The sequence below is a fragment of the Neofelis nebulosa genome, chromosome 2 (assembly GCF_028018385.1).
Source record: "Neofelis nebulosa isolate mNeoNeb1 chromosome 2, mNeoNeb1.pri, whole genome shotgun sequence".
Classification (NCBI taxonomy): domain Eukaryota; kingdom Metazoa; phylum Chordata; class Mammalia; order Carnivora; family Felidae; genus Neofelis; species Neofelis nebulosa.
In genome coordinates this window covers 220459241-220477550 of record NC_080783.1, presented here as the reverse complement: position 1 = coordinate 220477550, position 18310 = coordinate 220459241, and the positions used below count along the sequence as shown (strand labels likewise).

The 18310-nt window shown below is 70.6% G+C and overlaps 1 protein-coding gene across 4 annotated transcripts in view; it reads right to left on the bottom strand.

The window, feature by feature from the left end:
- Positions 1–202: 202 nt before the first annotated feature.
- Positions 203–18310, bottom strand: part of MEGF6 (multiple EGF like domains 6) — an 87366-nt gene continuing 69258 nt past the window's right edge. For 2 of the 4 annotated variants that reach the window (XM_058719361.1, XM_058719364.1), the window contains 26 exons: positions 18035–18211; positions 17775–17906; positions 17060–17188; positions 15553–15681; positions 14719–14853; positions 14500–14634; positions 12289–12414; positions 11579–11710; positions 11372–11500; positions 11134–11265; positions 8481–8609; positions 8275–8403; positions 7904–8032; positions 7339–7467; positions 6956–7084; positions 6605–6733; positions 6355–6483; positions 6073–6204; positions 5841–5969; positions 5115–5243; positions 3987–4115; positions 3679–3807; positions 3223–3351; positions 3003–3134; positions 2323–2451; positions 203–819 (listed from right to left, as the gene is read on the bottom strand). In XM_058719361.1, the coding sequence (XP_058575344.1) occupies positions 755–819; positions 2323–2451; positions 3003–3134; positions 3223–3351; positions 3679–3807; positions 3987–4115; positions 5115–5243; positions 5841–5969; positions 6073–6204; positions 6355–6483; positions 6605–6733; positions 6956–7084; positions 7339–7467; positions 7904–8032; positions 8275–8403; positions 8481–8609; positions 11134–11265; positions 11372–11500; positions 11579–11710; positions 12289–12414; positions 14500–14634; positions 14719–14853; positions 15553–15681; positions 17060–17188; positions 17775–17906; positions 18035–18211 (3362 nt within the window). In that variant the 3' untranslated portion in view covers positions 203–754. The remainder of the gene's footprint in view (positions 820–2322; positions 2452–3002; positions 3135–3222; positions 3352–3678; positions 3808–3986; positions 4116–5114; positions 5244–5840; positions 5970–6072; positions 6205–6354; positions 6484–6604; positions 6734–6955; positions 7085–7338; positions 7468–7903; positions 8033–8274; positions 8404–8480; positions 8610–11133; positions 11266–11371; positions 11501–11578; positions 11711–12288; positions 12415–14499; positions 14635–14718; positions 14854–15552; positions 15682–17059; positions 17189–17774; positions 17907–18034; positions 18212–18310) is intronic. The other 2 variants (XM_058719363.1, XM_058719365.1) reach the window with 1 other exon arrangement.

Below are 18310 nucleotides of genomic sequence, written 5' to 3'. Positions count from 1 at the left end.
GCCCCCTCGTGCCCCTCCAAGGCACCGGGAACCAGGACAAATTCCAACCCTCCTCGCGTGCCAGCCACACCCTGGGGGAGCAGTTGGGGGGGGGGGGGGCCAGACGGGGCCTCCCCGGTCAGGAGGGGATCCCCGTCCGAACACACTCATTGGGCGCACCCGGGAGGCCACCACAGTGAGCCCGAAGCAGGGAGCACACAGGTCACAAGGAAGCGACTGCTTCTTCCTTAAATTACTGGGTTTCACATGTACCAGAGTCCCCCACCCAGAGGCCCCTCAGAGCCCCAAGGTCCCGCATCAGGGTTTCATGGTGCAGGGGACGGGCAGCCTTCGGTGCCCAGGGTGCGGCGGGCATGTCCAGCTGCCCATAAATACTTTTACATAAATACAGTGGGCTGCGGCTCCGGGCGAACAGGCCAGGCCACAGCAGTCCCAGGGCCTAGCACCAGAAGAACCACCTCGGAGGGCAGGGGTCCCCTGCCGCACCTGCGCCCACACCTCAGTCCCCACCCGGGGAGGCGGGCTTGCTCAGCACGCACAGCCAGTAGGGCCGGTCCACTCGTCCGGGCTCCTTGCAGCTGGGCCGGCCAGGGCCTCCCTCCCCGTGCAGGCCGATCCTTGCACAGCGAGGGGCTGCGTGGCTGCACACGGCTCTCGGGGACGAGGCTGCGGCTGGAGTCCTGGCCCACGGGCGCCCTCCTCAGTCGTCGCCAGAGCACCCGGGAGACGGGCCTGCTTGACGGCTGCCTCTGCACTAGTGTTTCTGTGCCCTGCTGCTGAGCCCAGGTGCTGGTCCATCAGAGGCCGGTTGCAAGGCCGCTGTAGGGGCAGGGGAAAGGAGGGTCAGCCCCGGGGCACGGGGAAACTCTCAACCCGGCCAGTTCTGGGCTCCCACTTCAGATGTCCCCTCCTGCCTCTCCAGCTCCAGGCCGATGAAGGGGAGACAGCCCAGACCTTCCCCCGCAGCTTCTGCACAGCCCCGTGTCTGAGGTCCAGATTCTGGCCTGCCCGCCACCCTGTGGGCCCCGGGTTATAAGTAAGTACATGCACAATCCTCATCCCTCCTCTGGCCTCAGTCTCCTGGTAACAGACCAGTGACACCAGCAAATGCCTCTCTGCCACCTAGGCCTGTAGGGTCCTCCCTCTGCAAATGAAAGCCCCCAGTGCCCCCAGGCCAGTATCACGGAGGGCTGGGAAGAGGGACTTTGAGGCTGGATGGAGAGGGGTTTTACTAGAAGCTAGCCGCTCCACTCCAAGAAAGCGAGCAGGGCCCAGAACTGCAAGGCAGGGAGGCCTCGCCTCTCCTCCTTCCCACCGGGCTCAGGGGTGACACAGGTCCCAGACCCTTGCCACCTGTCCGGGCTGCTAGGACCGCCCTAGGACCTGCGGCGCAATCCCACAGCCGACCACCAGGTGCCGCCATGGGTGGCGCTGCGTCCCGAGCCGCAGCCCTGCAAGCCCCGCCTCCACCGCCCCGCCCCCATCCCGCCTCCCGTGAGACCCCGCCCCCGGGACTCCCAACACTCCTGGGCCCAGGGCGGCCTCAGAGACGCTCCAAGGCACGCTTGCACAACATCCGGCCCGCATTTGGGGTTCCCAGCCGAGGACCTGTCTGGAATCCCCACCCAGCCTGGCTCCTGGCTTCACCTGTGTGCACAGCCCGTCCGCACGGGCCCCAGACGGGCCCCAGGCACGACCTTCTCAGCACACACAGCCCTTCCCCTCAGCAGGCTGGGTCTGGGCAAGCTGACGGCGGAACCCCAGGGGCACCGCAGAGCTCTGCCTGCAGACGCACGTCCCCCCAGGGGGCTGAGGGGCCAAGGTGCAGTTCCTGCACCCTCCCTCACTGCCTGGGGGTGCAGGCAGGCACCGACGTGCACAGAGGCACGGGCATGCACCAGCGTGCACACACACGGGTTAGCATATAGACTGCAGCACACACATGCACACACACACACACACACACACACACACACGGGCGCACCATCACGCTCTGGTTCACACACACAGGGCAAAGAGGGGAGGGGTGGAGGGCCAGGTCAGTGGATGCATTCAGCCCTGCCCCGGGGGTTGAGCCCACCCTTGCCGCGGTCTAGGGCCGCCGTGGGCGGCTGGCGCGGCAGAACCCGGCCCCACGGTCCGCACCTCGCCCATCAGCAGCCATACGGACAACAGGGCTACCCAGCTGGGATGGTGATGTCCTCGCAGGGGCGCCGTGTGTGGGGAGGAGGGATGGGGCCCGCGCCAGGGGTGGGGTGGACGCCGGGGGTGGGGCTGAGAATCATGTCGCCCTCCCTCCACCCCCTCGGGAGCCTGGCTCACCTTGCTGGCAGGTGGGCCCAGTGTAGCCGTCCACGCAGTGGCACTGCCCATTGACGGGGTCACAACCAGCCCCAGCTCCGCAGCTACAGCGCAAGGCACAGCCTGGCCCAAAGAAGCCCGGTCTGCAGTCTGCAGGCAGCACGAAGTAGGAGAGACAGGCCTGAGGGTCCGTCCACCTGCCCTGCCCAGGGGACCCAGGACCTCTGTGCAGGAGCGTGAAGCAGCGGAGGCCCCAGGCCTTGCTTCTCCCGCCCCACGTGAGCTCCCACACCAGAAAGCGCCAGGTACCAGGTACCTGCCCGGCGTCACCACCCCGCTCCCCGCTCGGCCCTGGGGCTGGCAGAGGGGGCCTGGCGGTCAGGGACGCTCCTCCCCGGGTCAAGCTGAGCGCACAACCGTGAGCTCATGTGTGCGGCCCCTCCTCTGTCCGGGCAGGCTGGCGGATCAGGCAGGTCTCCACCCTGCCCAGCCGGGCCCCCGTCCTGGCCAGAGAGCAGAGTGTGGGGCCTTGACAACCCTGAGCAGGAGCCTCATGCTGGGCGCCCCCTCCAGCAGCTGCCCCCCCCAGAGTGGGGAGAGGTGCCCAGGGCGGAGCACAGCTGAGGCTCACCTGCACCAGCAGCACTCGCCACCGACAGAGACCCACACCTGTGCCCTGCCAAGCGGGACCCCAGACTTACCACGGTCACAGGTGGCCCCTGTGCGCCCTGGGGGGCAAAGGCACTGGCCGGTGACGGGGTCGCAGGGTGCCCCGGCCTCGCAGTCACAGTGCTGGCGGCAGCCCTCTCCAAATGAGCCTGCTTCACACCCTGCTGGGAGGCAGCGGGCTCGGTGTCCCCTCTGGTCCCCGCGCCAGACTGGACAGGGCCAGGGTCGCACGCAGGAGCACAAAGCACTCACCCCTCTCACAGAGCTGGCCGTGGAAGCCGGCGGGGCAGAGACACTGGCCGCTGACGGGGTGGCAGGAGGCTCCGTGCTGACACTCACACGCCACCTGGCAGCCAGCCCCGTGGAAGCCAGGGGGACAGGCTGAAGGGGACCCGCGTTAGAGTCCCTACCTCAGTTGGCCCAGAGTGAGCAAAGGGCTTGGTTCCAAGGCTCGCGTCCCCCCTTCCCCCTCCCAGGCCTGGGGAGCTCCCTCATCACGGCTGGGGCTCGGGTGGGAGGTCCGCCGGCTCACACGGGACCCTGAGCCCAAAACCTCTGGCCTCGGACTCCCACGGTGAGCGGGGCCAGGCCCCAAGCCATCCGTCCCGCGGGGAGGGACGGGGACGGCGGCCATTGCCACGGAAGCCCAGGTGGGCCCTGACTTGGCAGGGGCGGATGCCGGGCAGGGGTCCCCTCCCCAGGACTCACGGTGCTGGCAGGCCTGGCCGTAGAAGCCGGGGCCGCAGCGGCAGGCGCCCGTGGCGGGCTCACAGGTGCCGTTGTTCTGGCATGAGCACTCCAGGCGGCAGGCGGCACCGTAGCGACCGGGAGGGCAGGCTGCGGAGAGAGCGGGGACGTGAAGGGCGGCCCCCCCACACCAGCCTGATTCCAGCGGCCTCGGGAGCCTGGCCCAGACCCGCGGCAGCCCCCCCAAGCCCCACGTTCTCCAGGGGGCCCAGAGCCACCCCCCACCCCCCTCATCGAAGCCCTGACCCTCCGGCCGCCCGGGAGCTCACCCAGCTCACACCGCGGCCCCGTCCAGCCCAGGCCACAGGAACAACTGCCGTTGGTGGCGTGGCACAGGCCCCCGTTTCTGCAGGAGCACGCGTGCTCACAGCTTATGCCAAACCGGTTCCGAGGGCAGCCTGGAGGCAGAAGTCAGGCGCTGCTCACAGCTCTGGCCGGGGCTTGACATGCTCTGGGGACACGTCCCCACCACGTCAGACCTTCCTTCAACAGACGCCTTCTGGGGCCTGCTGGTGCCGGTCTCCACCCCCAGGGACATGAGCGCCAGGGAGTGACACGAGCCGTGTCCTGTTCACTCATCCGTTCTCTCAGTTAGCAAATGCCAGGGCTGGCTGGGCGCCAGGGACGATCAGGATGAAAGGGGCCAGCGGCCTCCAGGGCACGGGAGTGCCCGCCCAGCTGGCAGGAGGTGGTCAGGGAAGCCTTCCTGGAGGCGGCGGCCCTCCACACAGGCACACCCTCTGGGCTGAGGAGGAGGCCGGGCTGCCATGCCCTCCGGTAGCCTCTGATTGTAATACGACTGACCGTGGCTGCCGTACTCCCCTGGAGGCGAAGACACAGCCTAGCTACAGCCGGGCCATAAGGCTTATGACTCCTTACTGCCGCTGGTTAAGAATGGGGGTTTGTCACTGACTCCTTGAGGAGGACTAAAGAAAAGCAGAGAGCTCAGATCTACCAGGGTGTGGGGGCCAGGCCAAGGGGCTGTAGCTGTGGCCGTGGGGTCCGGGTGCCATCATGGGCACAAGCCACCCCTGTTCTCCCCCATGCCTCGTGCTCCAGACGTCCCTCTACCTGGGGTCCCTGGCCTCTTGGGCCAGCAGAAAGGGCCAGCGGGATGCTATGCCAAGGGGCCACGAGCCAGGAAGCTGGCTCTGTCCTCAGACGAAATAGCTGCTTGACACCACCCCCCCCGCCCGCCCACCCTCTGCTGGGAGGGTCCAGGTTGGAACTTGTTCGGCCCCCACGAGCCCCTTGGGATCGCCAGAGACCATCAGCATGAACGTACCACCCGGTTTTGGGGACCCAGGTCTCTCTCCCCTGGGGAACCCATGGCTCCAGCCCATCGGCCCCGCTCCCAAGGGCTGACACGGACAGTGGTGGGTGGAGTCCGTGCTCACCGTGCTCACAGTGGAGGCCGGTCCTCCCTGGGGGACAGGTGCAGCTGCCATTCACGGGGTCGCAGGCCGCTCCCTGCCCACACCTGCACACACGCGCACAGCCAGGACCGAAGCGGCCCTGTGGACAGGCTGCCGGGAGGAGACAGGAGGGTGGCCGCCGCTGCCGGCTGCCCTTCTCTCTGCCACGTCGGCCCAGGGACGGGAAGGGGCAGGGGGAGCCCTGTGTCTGGCCCGGATGGGGCAGAGGCGACCTCCTCCCGTGCCCCCGCCCGCCCTGGCATCTCCCTTCTACCCACGGGTCTGCTGGGGGCCAGGCCTGCTCTGCGGCGACAGTGACTCACTGATGCCCCCACCCCACCCCCACCAGCCCAGCCAGGCTCCCGGATGGGCGGGAAGTCCCCACATGACTCAGAGAAAGGCACTTTTCTCAGCTGGATGCCTGGCCGGCCTCTGCACAGAGGTCCACAAGCCCCTGCTGGACGTGGCTGGGGGGCCTGGGGTGGGGAGGGGGGGAGAGTGGGGACAGGTGAAGGGGACAGAGTTGGCCAGCAGGGACACTGGGGTCACACTGACACCCCCCACCTTAGCCCAGCCTGGGGCCAGCAGGAGAATCGGGGGCGGGGGGGGGGGGGGGGGGCAGATGGTCAGGGGCCCTGCCCACCAAGGCACAGAGGGCAGCCACCCCCTCCCTCAGCCAGCCACCCAGCCCTCACCCCAACCACTCACCCAGGCTGCAGTCGGCCCCAAGGAATCCAGCAGGGCAGAGGCAGGCCCCGGTGGCCGCATCACAGGAGCCCCCGTGGAGACACCCGCACGGCTGCTCACAGCCGGGTCCAAACCGCCCAGGGGGGCACCCTGCGAGGACAGGAGCCGTTGCCAGGGGCCAGGAGCTGGGCCAGGCCCACGGCAGTGCGCAGCCCTCCCAAGGACGGCCCGGCGGGCGGCCGGACGCACTCACGCTGCCGGCAGCCGGAGCCGTGGTAGCCAGCGGCACACGTGCAGGTCCCCAGGGCGGGGTGGCAGGTCTGGTTCTCGCTGGGACAACGGCACTTCTGCCCACAGCGCTCCCCAAAGGTGCCTGGCGGGCAGGCTGGGGCGCAGGCGGAGGTCGGTCCCGGCCCGGCTCAGGAGCCCCCTCCGTCCGCCCCAGAACCGCCCCCCTTGCAGAGCCCTCGCCGCCGTGGGGGTGCTGCTCCAGGGGGACGCACAGCCCCGTGCCCGCCCGGGCGGGGTCACCTACCCTGCTCGCAGCTGGGCCCCGTGAGGCCCGCTGGACAGCGACACTCCCCGGTGACGTGGTGGCAGGCGGAGCCCGGCGGGCACTGGCAGCGCTGGCCACAGTCCTTTCCGAACCGGCCACGCGGGCAGGCTGCGGGGCAGGGAGCCCCAGGGCCGGCGCGGGCCGGGCCGGGGGAAGGGGGACACGGCGTCAGGGCCCACCCCCACCCGAGCAGCGGGGCCCCCGGGTGCAGCGGCGCCGAGGGGCTCACCGTTCTCACACTGCGAGCCCCTCCATCCCGGGGGGCAGAGGCAGGCCCCTGTGACGTGGTGACAGGTGGCTCCCCGCCGGCAGGCACAGCGCTCCTCGCAGTGAGCCCCAAACGTGCCTTCGGCACAGGCTGCAGGCAGAGGGCTGGGTCGGGCTCCAGGGGTTCAAGCGGGGCCCCCCCAGCCCTCCCACAGGAGACCCCTGGGAGCTCAGACAGCTGCCCCTGCCCCCACCTGCCAAGTGACCTCTCACCGGGCCCTCCACCCTGCAGGGAGGCAGCGAGGCCAGCCCCTGATGGCCCCAGAGGGACCCCCGGACTTCCCCCGACCGGCCCCCAATCTGGCCCACTCACGGCTCTGACACTCGTCCCCGGTCCAGCCGGCTGGGCAGAGGCAGCGGCCTGAGTACCGGTCACAGAGGCCACCGTTGAGGCACTTGCAACTGTGTTGGCAACCAGCCCCGAAGCGTCCCGGGAGACATTCTGCAGGGTACAGTGCTCCGGGAGTGCCCTGTGTCCCCCGCGCCCAGGAGACCCCCACCCCGCCCAGGGCCTTGCACCCGTCGAGAAGGAGGGGTGCCTGGGGCTGGTCACACTACGGGTCTGGGGCCACAGCCCCCAGCAGCAGGAAGCTGCCTCTGCCCACGGAGGTCGGAGGCGAGAGGCGTGCCAGGACACTCGGGGCACCCACCCCGGACCCCGGGTCCCTCCTCCTCTACCGCCTGACCCGTGCTCACCCTCCTCACAGGCTGGGCCACCCCAGCCCTCTGGGCACGTGCAGTGGCCTGAGACAGGGTCACAGGTGCCCCCGTGCTGGCAAAGGCAGGAATGTTGACAGTTCTCGCCGTAGAGGTCTGAGGGGCAGGCTGAAGCGGGGGGGGGGGGGGGGGGGGGGCAGCACCCCACCAGTCAGCCCAGCAGGGCCAACGCCTCTCCCCTGTCGAGGGCTGGCCCTGGTGGTTCTGTGCTTTCCAGCCACCCCAAAACCCAACACCAGGCTCTGTGGGGAGGGCCTCCCCCAGGGCTGTGTGTAAGATAACCTGCCCCAGGCCACCCCGGGCCCCCAACCCACCTCGGTGGGGGCTCGGCACCCTCCTGCCGCCCCCAGGTGCCGCGGGCCCCATGGGGGTGTGACAGACCCCGGTCCTCCCTGCCCATCGCTCCCGGTGAAACCCGCGTCACCAGCATCCCATGCCCACGTGACCCTGCACGGCTCATCGAAGGGCTGCCACAATCCTTGGTTCCAGACTCCCCGGGGTGGGACTGTTTGCTCCTAAAGGACCCCTCCTCGGGAGGGCTTACCCTCCAGGCAAGTGGGGCCCAGCCAGCCAGGGCCACAGCGGCACTGTCCGTGGACAGGGTCACAGGAGGCCCCGTTGAAGCAGGTGCAGGCTTGGCTGCAGTTGTGTCCGTAGGAGTGGGCTGGGCAGGCTGCAGGACAGGGGACAGTCAGGGGCCTGGGGAGCGGCCCTGGCCGGAGCTGCAGCAGGCAGGGTGGGCACAGGCAGGGTGGCCACAGAGACCAACATGCTGGCCCTTGTGGGCAAAAGCGGCGTTTCCCAGGTGGCCACCAGGCAGCGTCGAACACCCAGGATGAGGCCCTAGACGCGAGTCTGGCCCGGTGGACCCGGCCCCCCTCCTGTAGCCCCCGGGGCCGCCTGGGCCTCTCGTACCCTGGGCACAGCGGGGGCCCCGGCGGCCGGCAGGGCAGAGGCAAGAGCCGCTCACGGAGTCACAGGAGGCTCCGGCGACACAGTCACAGACGCCACGGCAATCCAGTCCGAAGAAGCCCGCCGGGCAGGCTGCGGAGAGCGGGCGGTGATGGGAGACAGCCAGGAAACGGGGCCCACCGCCAGCCCCGGCCCACGGCCCAGCTCACCGCGTTCACAGAAGGTTCCCCTCCAGCCGGCCGGGCAGGTGCAAGCCCCGCTGACGTGGTCACAAGCTGCCCCGTGCTCACACTGGCACCGCCGCCCGCAGCCCGGCCCAAAGTAGCCCTGGGGACACCCTGAGCCGTGCAGCCCCCGCCCAGCATCAGCCGGAGGTGGGGAGACACTGACAGACACCTGCCCGTGCCTCTGCCATCCGAGCTGGGGGACGGGACCGCGGGGCCGTCCCCAAGGGGCTCATCTACCTGCCTCCACCCCCTCCCTGCCCAGCCAGCTAAGGACTGAGCCCCCAGGAGAGGAGCCCCAGGCCTGACTTTGGACTCCCTGGGCCCAGCTGTAGGGGGGCACACGCAGAAGGTCGTGGCCCTTGGTCCCCCCCTCCCCCGGGTGCCCCGTGGGGTGCAACAGACCCCACCTCTCCCTGTCTGCTGCCCCAGGTGTGCCTGTATCTCAGGCCCAGGTACATGGGGGCTGCCTGGGCCCAGCAGGGCAGGGGGCGCTGGGGGGCAGGGGCGCTGGGGGGCAGGGGCGCTGGGGGGGCGGTGGAGCTGGGGGGGCAGGGGGAGCTGGGGGGGCAGGGGGAGCTGGGGGGCGGGGGGAGCTGGGGGGCGGGGGGAGCTGGGGGGCGGGGGAGCTGGGGGGCGGGGGAGCTGGGGGGCCAGGGGGAGCTGGGGGGCCAGGGGGAGCTGGGGGGCCAGGGGGAGCTGGGGGGCCGGGGGAGCTGGGGGGCCGGGGGAGCTGGGGGGCCGGGGGAGCTGGGGGGCCGGGGGAGCTGGGGGGCGGGGGGAGCTGGGGGGCGGGGGGAGCTGGGGGGCGGGGGGAGCTGGGGGGGCAGGGGGAGCTGGGGGGGCAGGGGGAGCTGGGGGGGCAGGGGAGCTGGGGGGCAGGGGAGCTGGGGGGCAGGGGAGCTGGGGGGGCGGGGGAGCTGGGGGGGCGGGGGAGCTGGGGGGGCAGGGGAGCTGGGGGGCGGTGGAGCTGGGGAGGCAGGGGGAGCTGGGGAGGCAGGGGGAGCTGGGGGGGCAGGGGGAGCTGGGGGGGCAGGGGGAGCTGGGGGGGCAGGGGAGCTGGGGGGGCGGTGGAGCTGGGGGGGCGGTGGAGCTGGGGGGGCGGTGGAGCTGGGGGGGCGGTGGAGCTGGGGGGGCAGGGGGAGCTGGGGGGGCAGGGGGAGCTGGGGGGCAGGGGAGCTGGGGGGCGGTGGAGCTGGGGGGGCGGTGGAGCTGGGGGGGCGGTGGAGCTGGGGGGGCGGGGGAGCTGGGGGGGCAGGGGGAGCTGGGGGGGCGGGGGAGCTGGGGGGCAGGGGGAGCTGGGGGGCAGGGGGAGCTGGGGGGGTAAGGGGAGCTGGGGGGCAGGGGGAGCTGGGGGGGCAAGGGGAGCTGGGGGGCAGGGGGAGCTGGGGGGGTAAGGGGAGCTGGGGGGCGGGGGAGCTGGGGGGGCGGGGGAGCTGGGGGGGCAGGGGGAGCTGGGGGGGCAGGGGGAGCTGGGGGGGCAGGGGAGCTGGGGGGCAGGGGGAGCTGGGGGGGTAAGGGGAGCTGGGGGGCAGGGGGAGCTGGGGGGGCAGGGGGAGCTGGGGGGCAGGGGGAGCTGGGGGGGCAGGGGGAGCTGGGGGGCAGGGGGAGCTGGGGGGGTAAGGGGAGCTGGGGGGCAGGGGAGCTGGGGGGGCGGGGGAGCTGGGGGGCAGGGGAGCTGGGGGGCAGGGGGAGCTGGGGGGCAGGGGAGCTGGGGGGCAGGGGGAGCTGGGGGGGCAGGGGGAGCTGGGGGGCAGGGGAGCTGGGGGGCAGGGGGAGCTGGGGGGGCGGGGGAGCTGGGGGGGCAGGGGGAGCTGGGGGGGCAGGGGGAGCTGGGGGGGCAGGGGAGCTGGGGGGCGGGGGAGCTGGGGGGGCGGTGGAGCTGGGGGGGCGGTGGAGCTGGGGGGGCGGGGGAGCTGGGGGGGCAGGGGGAGCTGGGGGGGCAGGGGAGCTGGGGGGCGGGGGAGCTGGGGGGGCGGGGGAGCTGGGGGGGCGGTGGAGCTGGGGGGGCGGGGGAGCTGGGGGGGCAGGGGGAGCTGGGGGGGCAGGGGAGCTGGGGGGCGGGGGAGCTGGGGGGGCGGGGGAGCTGGGGGGGCGGTGGAGCTGGGGGGGCGGGGGAGCTGGGGGGGCAGGGGGAGCTGGGGGGCAGGGGGAGCTGGGGGGGTAAGGGGAGCTGGGGGGGCAGGGGGAGCTGGGGGGGCAGGGGGAGCTGGGGGGCAGGGGGAGCTGGGGGGGTAAGGGGAGCTGGGGGGCAGGGGGAGCTGGGGGGGCAGGGGGAGCTGGGGGGCAGGGGAGCTGGGGGGCGGGGGAGCTGGGGGGGCGGGGGAGCTGGGGGGGCGGTGGAGCTGGGGGGGCAGGGGGAGCTGGGGGGGCAGGGGGAGCTGGGGGGACAGGGGGCGCTGGGGGGGTAAGGGGCGCTGGGGGGCAGGGGGAGCTGGGGGGCAGGGGGAGCTGGGGGGCGGGGGAGCTGGGGGGCGGGGGAGCTGGGGGGGCGGGGGAGCTGGGGGGGCGGGGGAGCTGGGGGGGCAGGGGCAGCTGGGGGAGGGGACCCCTGCCTGTCCCAGGACTAGGGCCCCCAGCACTTGCGTGCGGGCGTGTACACGTGTGGGAGCACAGCTGTGGGCGGGCCAGGACTCACGCTGCTCGCACTGCGGGCCCGCGTAGCCAGCCTCACACGCACACAGGCCGCTGACCGCATCGCAACTCCCGTGGCCTACACTGCAGCTGCAGGTGTGGCTGCAGTTGGGTCCCCAGTGGCCGCTGTCGCAGGCTGCAACACAACCCAGGTCAGCCCGCACAGGCCCGGCAGAACCCGCGAGCATCCCGTCTCCTCCTCCCCCCCCCAAGCCCGGCCCCGGGGCCCCGGGCCCACACACCTCTCTGGCAGCTGAGGCCGGTCCACCCGGGGGCACAGCTGCAATGTCCGGTCACCGGGTGGCAGTGCCCGTCATTGGCACAGGAGCACCTCAGCTGGCAGCCGGTCCCAAACCAGCCCGCCGGGCACGCTGCAGGACGAGGAAGCGTGAGCGGTGGGTGGGGCCGCCCGGGCTAGGGTCTGAGGTTGGAGGGGACATGGGACTCACCGTCCTGGCAGCGGCTGCCTGTGTAGCCGGGGCGGCACAGGCAGGCTCCGGTCCCGGGCTCACAGATGGCACCGTGCTCACACGCAGGGCAGATCTCCTGGCAGCCCAGCCCCCAGCGGCCTTCGGGACAATCTACCCCCCCACCACCGCAGCCAGTCAGTCTCCCCGGGGGGCCCTGCTGCCCCGGGGGAGCACGGTCCCGACCCTGTGTCCCAGCCTAGCGGTGGCACCAACTGAGCCGGCCCAGGGGAGGGAGAGGAAGGGGTCATGGGAGCCCCCAGCCCCTCCTTGGGCTGCAGGCTGCAGAGGGCCACCTCCAAAGAGGAGCCCCTGCCCCAGGACAGCTCAAATGGCAAAATGGGGAGTGCATCAGAGAGGCTGGGAGACCCCCATAAGCCGGCAGCCCAGAGGGCACAGCACGGCCCGCAGGGAGGGCAGGCGGCTCGGCTGGCCGGTCCGTCGCCGTGGCTGACGGGCTCCTGGTGCACGTAGGTCAGCTCGGTCCCCACCCCCAGACCCAAGCGTGATTCAGCGTGGGGTCTCAGCTGCTGAGGATGGGGCCGGGGTCTGCAGGCCTCCAGGGCGGGGGCCAGGGCTGGGGGTCCCCAAATGCAGTTGGGGCTGGGGTCCCCAAACACGGTCCGGGCTGGGACCACCCAGCCTTGTGCAGCGCAGTGGGGAGGGGATCTCAGGACACTGCTACCACTCACCTGCCCCACAATCGTCCCCAGTCCTCCCTGGAGGGCACTGGCATTGCCCCGTGACCCGGTCGCAGGGTGCCCCCCCACAGGAGCAGGAGCCCGAGCAGTTCACACCGAACGTCCCCTCCGGGCACTCTGCAGGAAGGAACAGGTAGGTGGGGCCTCAGCAACCCCCTACCTCAGTGGGGCTGCTGGGCACAGCCAGAGTCCCCTGGGTGACCATGGTGGTCATAGGAACAGGCAGGGCGCGGAGCATGCCGGCAGGGAGGGGCCTGCTGGGGGCAGGGGGCGCAGGGAGGACTCTGCGGGCTCCCAAGCACACTGGAGCTGGAGGCAGTTCTGCCCTCCTTCCTCCCCCATCCCCGCCAGCCAGGAAGCCCAGGACAGGCGTGGCCCCCTGCCTCAGATCCCCAAAGAGTACGGGCTGGGGTGAGGTGGGGTTCTACACACACCACTTTACCCCCCCCCCGTGGCCCTTTCCGCGCAGGATGGGGGCTACCGTGGGGGCCAGACACATTAGGAGGGTGGGGGGGGGGCCTCCCAGAGTCCTGGGGCCCCCTCCTCCTCTGCCCAACAGAGGGGCAGCAAGACCCTGGGGGAAGAGCCAAGACCAGGGAGAGAGAGCCTGCTGAGGGGCGAAGACGGCAGGCTCTGTGGGTACAGGTGCTGGGAGCCTCTGTGCCCTCCCCGAGAGAACACGCAGAGCCCAGGGTGCCCTAAGCCTCCGACCAGCCTGGGCACGGCCTCCCCCCACACCCCACAGTAGCCCTGGGCCCCCCTGCAGCTCTGCCCCTTGCCGCAGGAAAGCTCTGGCAGGTCCAGGAAGGAGGGCGCAGCCCCTGGAGGGGACAGGCTGTAGGGCCGAGCTCCACGCCCAAGGAATCAAAAAGCGCCCTTGGGGGAGTGGGGAGCAAGCACCCTGCCCTGGGGCAGAGTGTCGGAGGGGTGGGTGGAGTCCCTGGAGGGGGCTCTGGGACTGAGGACACATCTGCGGACCCTTGTCCTGAGGGCCCGTCCTGGGCGGGGCGCCCCAGGGCGGGGCAGCCCCAGGACCCACGTGGGGGGCTTTCTTCCTCCTCATCTGCCTGCGGCGTGTGAGCACCAGAGGGGCCTCCAGCCTCGCCCACCGCTCTGCCCATGTCCTTCACCGCGTGGCCAGGGCAGCCGTGCGGGGGGCCTTCTGTCACTCACCACGCTACACTTCCAGCCCAACACTGTGCTTCAAGTCGCCCCTGCAGGAGCAGCTGCCAGGGTCCCGCACTCAGACCCACCATGAGGGAGCTGCCCCGGGTCCCCCAGACTCAGACCCACCAGGACGGAGCTCCCCCAGGTCCCACACTCAGACCCACTGGGACGGAGCTGCCCCGGGTCCCCCAGACTCAGACCCACTGGGACGGAGCTGCCCCGGGTCCCCCAGACTCAGACCCACTAGGACAGAGCTGCTCTGGGTCCCCCAGACTCAGACCCACTGGGATGGAGCTGCCCCCGGTCCCACAGGCTCAGACCCACCAGGACAGAGCTGCTCTGGGTCCCCCAGACTCAGACCCACCAGGACAGAGCTGCCCCGGGTCCCCTAGACTCAGACCCACCAGGACAGAGCTGCCCCGGGTCCCACAGGCTCAGACCCACCAGGACGGAGCTGTCCTGGGTCCCACACTCAGACCCACCGCAAGAGAGCTGCCCCGGGTCCCCCAGACTCAGACCCACCAGGACGGAGCTGTCCCAGGTCCCACACTCAGACCCACTGGGACAGAGCTGCCCCAGGTCCCCCAGACTCAGACCCACCGGGACGGAGCTGCCCCGGGTCCCACAGGCTCAGACCCACCGGGATGGAGCTGCTCTGGGTCCCACAGGCTCAGACCCACCAGGACAGAGCTGCCCCGGGTCCCACAGGCTCAGACCCACCGGGATGGAGCCCCCAGCACACTGAGCATGTTCTAGCTGACCAGTGGAGGGGCAGACCCCTTCCCTGGGCCAGGCCCCGAGCACAGACTTACTCCTGCCCCAGCAGCCCTGACAGGTGCACCGGGACCAGCAGACCAGTGCCGAGTCACCCCTGCATGACCAGGGCGGGGCCACGGCAGGTTCAAGTGCCACCGGGGCCAGGCTGGCGGCTTCACTCCACCTCCTGCTCCCGTCACTTCTGGGGCCCGGTGCCCGGCGCAGGCAGGTGACCCCCACCCCACCCGACCCTGGGCGCCCCCCGGGCTGGCCACTGACCTTGGTCACAGTCCTTCCCCCAGTAGCCGGCGGGACACTGCTTCCCACACTGGCCGCTGACGGGGTCACAGGCCACGCCCTGAGGGCAGGCACATGCCTGCAGGCACCCGGGCCCAAAGAAGCCTGGCTCGCACTCTGCAGGGGGCAAGGAGAGAGGGGCCTGCAGGGTCGGCCAGGCTGGGGCCCTTCCCCCCACCCCTCCGCACCCCCTGCACTCACCGTCCTGACACCGCTCGCCCCTGAAGCCCGCTTTGCAGGAACAGCTGCCGTCTCTCCGGTCGCACGCAAGCGCGTTCCGCTGCTCGCACTGACACTCCTCCGAGCAGCCCGGCCCGAAGGCCCACGGAGGACAGGCTGCAGCCACAGAGCCCACGTGAGAGCCTGGCCACCTGCACGGGCCAGCCCCTCCTGGGTCCCAGCTCTCCAGCTCCCCCTCACTGACACGTGTCCCCGGGAGCCGCGCAGGGAGGTCCTGCCCTCCCAGACGCTGGTGTCCCAGGGGGCTGCGACCCACGTGCCCGTTCTATAGATGAGAGACGGTCTCGGCAGAGTGTGGGCGCGTGCCCTGGGTCCCACCACTTCCCAGCCGGGAGACCCTCGGACTCCCGGTTCCTCCCCTTTAAATGATCCTTCTACAGGGGAACGTGGAGATCTCCCAGGTGAGGTCGGCTCATCGTCACCCACCTTTGCTCCACTGGCCCACCAGGGAGGGGTGGCCCCGCTGGGGACTCAGGACTCCCCCTGGCTGCCAGGGAACCCCAAAAGCCAAGGTGAGCCCGTGCCCCGTTCAGAGGGAAGCCAGCCCACCCACTAGCCCGGGTGGGGCCGGGAGGTAACGGGAGACACCCTGAAGGCCAGCGCAGTTCAGAGGACGAGGCTCTGAGCCCACAGCCCCGGGGGCGGACCCCACATCCCAGCCGGGGGGGCCTCGCCAGCCCAGCATCGTCATCTGCAGGTGGTGACGCCTCACCCAAGCCTCAGCACGGGCAGCAAGGCACAGAAGGAGCCCTCGGCCGTCCCCTTGGGCGCAGGCAGCCAGGGCGGGGGACTCACCCAGGTGGCAGAAACGGCCGTAGAGCCCCGGGTCGCAGAGGCAGGCCCCGTAGAGGCGGTGGCACCGGCCACGATTGGCACAGTGGCACTTCTTGTGACACTGCTTGCCGTAGAAGCCCTTGGGGCAGCCTGGGGGAGGCAGGGCCTGCTGAGTGACCCCCTAGACATGTCCTCAGGCCGTGAAGATGCTCCCGGGGGCCCCAGTGCCTAGCATAGGAGCCAGGAGTGGCCCGGGCCACTGGGGCACAGGGCTCTGGTGCCACCAGCAGTCAGAGGACTCTGCACCCCAGACAGGGAGGGGCCCGGGGGGCAGGCAAGGGCACCATGAGGACAGGGCAGACACAAGATGAGCCATACATATGGCCATCTGCCCTGGCTGGCCCGTCTCCCCAGCATCTGTGGCCTGGAGGATGGCCCGGGGTGCAAAGCCAAGGACATTCTTCAGCATATGCGTGGGATGCACAGAGACTCCCCTGATCTCCTATGCCCCATGCACATCTACAGCATCCTGACTTCCGTCCCTCGGTGGTCACGTAGCCTAACCTCTGGCCCTCAGGGAAGGAGGGACACACAGCCCCAACCGGCTGTCTAAATCCCCAGGATCTGCAGGTGAGAACCCCCCTTGGTTATCCAAGTGGCCTGATCCCCCGAGTGTCCTTAAAAGGGAAAGGAGAGGAAAGCTGGAGATGGGAAGATGGAGGCAGAGGCTAGAGGGATGCAGCCCCGGGCCCTGGAGCACCCAGAGTCCAGGAAACTTGTGCGGGGGCCGCAGAGCCCTCCCGCCCGAGGACTGGCCTGCCAGCCTCTCCCAGGACTGGTGCACTCTCCCCACAGGACCCCAGCAGAGGCCCAGGTCTCTGGGGAACCACGCCACACCACGCCACAAGCAAAAGCACAACAATGCGAGCCGTTCACGTGCCAGGAGCCCCGTGGGTCTGTTCAGGGCCCACACACGCCCTGAAGCCTAGAGTGGGCGGGGGGGGGGGGGGGGGGGGCAAAGCCCCTGGGATGGCTTCCAGTGACTAAAATTACCCCCCTTACTAAGGCAGGAAGTTCATGCACTAGCTACGTTCTGTGGCAAAAGAGGCAGAATTTTAAAGGCCTGCAGACTTAAAGGCAAAGCGTTTTTGGAAGCTTATTTATATAGACTCTCGAATTCCTTCAAAAATGTTGATGCTTCACAGTTAGGAAGGACGTTAGCGTCGTCCCATGCAATGATGGGCCCAGGCACGTTCCCTCGTGCAAATCCCACTAAGCCACCAGGAGTCTGCTTGAATGCTTCCAGGAACGGACAGCTCACTATCTTACAGGGGAAGCCATTCTGAAAGGGCTGTTTTCCCGCCGAGTCTTCACCATCAGCTCCAGTTGGGCCCCAGGCAAAGCTCGCATCCACACAGCCGCCTTCCCCACTCCCCACTCCCGCGGGAGGCAGGTGGCCAAGAGAAAGCCGGGAGGCCAGCTGGGAGGCCGTGTCCCACCCCCCCCACCCCAGGAGGGCTGCACCCACCGTCCTCACAGTGGGCTCCAGAGACGCCAGGGGGGCAGCGGCAGGCCCCCGTTGCGGGGTGGCAGGTCCCCCCGTTCTGACAGCTGCAGGACGAGCTACAGTTCCTCCCAAATGTGTCTGGGGGACAAGCTGCGGGCGGTGAGAGCAACGCACCAGGGTCACCGGCCGCAGAAGCGCTGTGGCCCCAGGAGCCCCTCTGGAGACACCGAGGCGCCTCCCGGGGTGTGAGTCCCCCAGTTCGGAAGCACCTGTGCCCCGGGCCCGGCCACGACACACGGCAGACATCACTAATCGATCACCACACTCCCTCCCTCTAAACCCCAGTACATGCACCTCCTCTGCGGTGCTCTCAGCAGGCAAACCCTCGGGGACAGTCACCACGGCCCTGAGACCGCCCACCCACGTGCGCCTGAGGGGGGCTGGTCACTGGGTGGGGGCTGGGACAGCAGGTCTCAGAGGCACTTCCAGTACCAACTCGCTGTACGGCCTGGGTCGTGGCTGGTCCCGCCCACCGGCGGCACCCCGTCAGACCCCCTGCCGCCTGGGCTGCCGCCCCGCTTGCCCCTGCCAGTCCCCGAGGGCCCCCGGCACCTAGAGCAGCGCCTGGCTGGACGCTGCACCTGGAGGGAACGCGGCAATGGGTAGGCCCCGGGGACCAACCCCCCTCCCCCGGCCCAGGGTGGCTGCCCGCAGGACCCCGCCCCTGAGGCCTCACTCTCATTGCAGATGAGCCCGGTCCAGCCCTCAGGGCAGTCACAGCCGTCCAGGCCCGGGAGGCAGGTGGCCCCGTTCCTGCAGTCATCACAGGTGAGACTGCAGTCCTGGCCGAAGGAGGCGTCCAGGCACACTGGGGGCAGACCGGCAGAGAGAGGTCAGGGCCCACGTGGTCCGGCCAGGCTCAGCACCCCCCCCCCCCACACACACTGTGCAAACGAGACCCGACAGCAGAGCCCCCACGGCTGGGCCCGCCCGCACCGAACTTCTCCAACAGTGTGTGCTCGCCCCGGGCCTCCACCGCTGCTGCCTCCTCCTGCGCCCCCACGTAGTCATCTTGGAAGAGGTGGGGCAGCTCGTCCTGGAGCACCGCGATGTGTGGGAGGGGCCGCACGAAGGGCAGCTGGCCGTCCAGGTCGGCCTCGGGTACCTCCAGGGCTGGCGGGGGCACAAAAGCCCCTTAGCCCCTGCCACCCTCCCGTCCCGGACTCCCCCGCCCCTCAGTGCCCAGAGGCAGCTCCCCACCTTGGGAGCTCC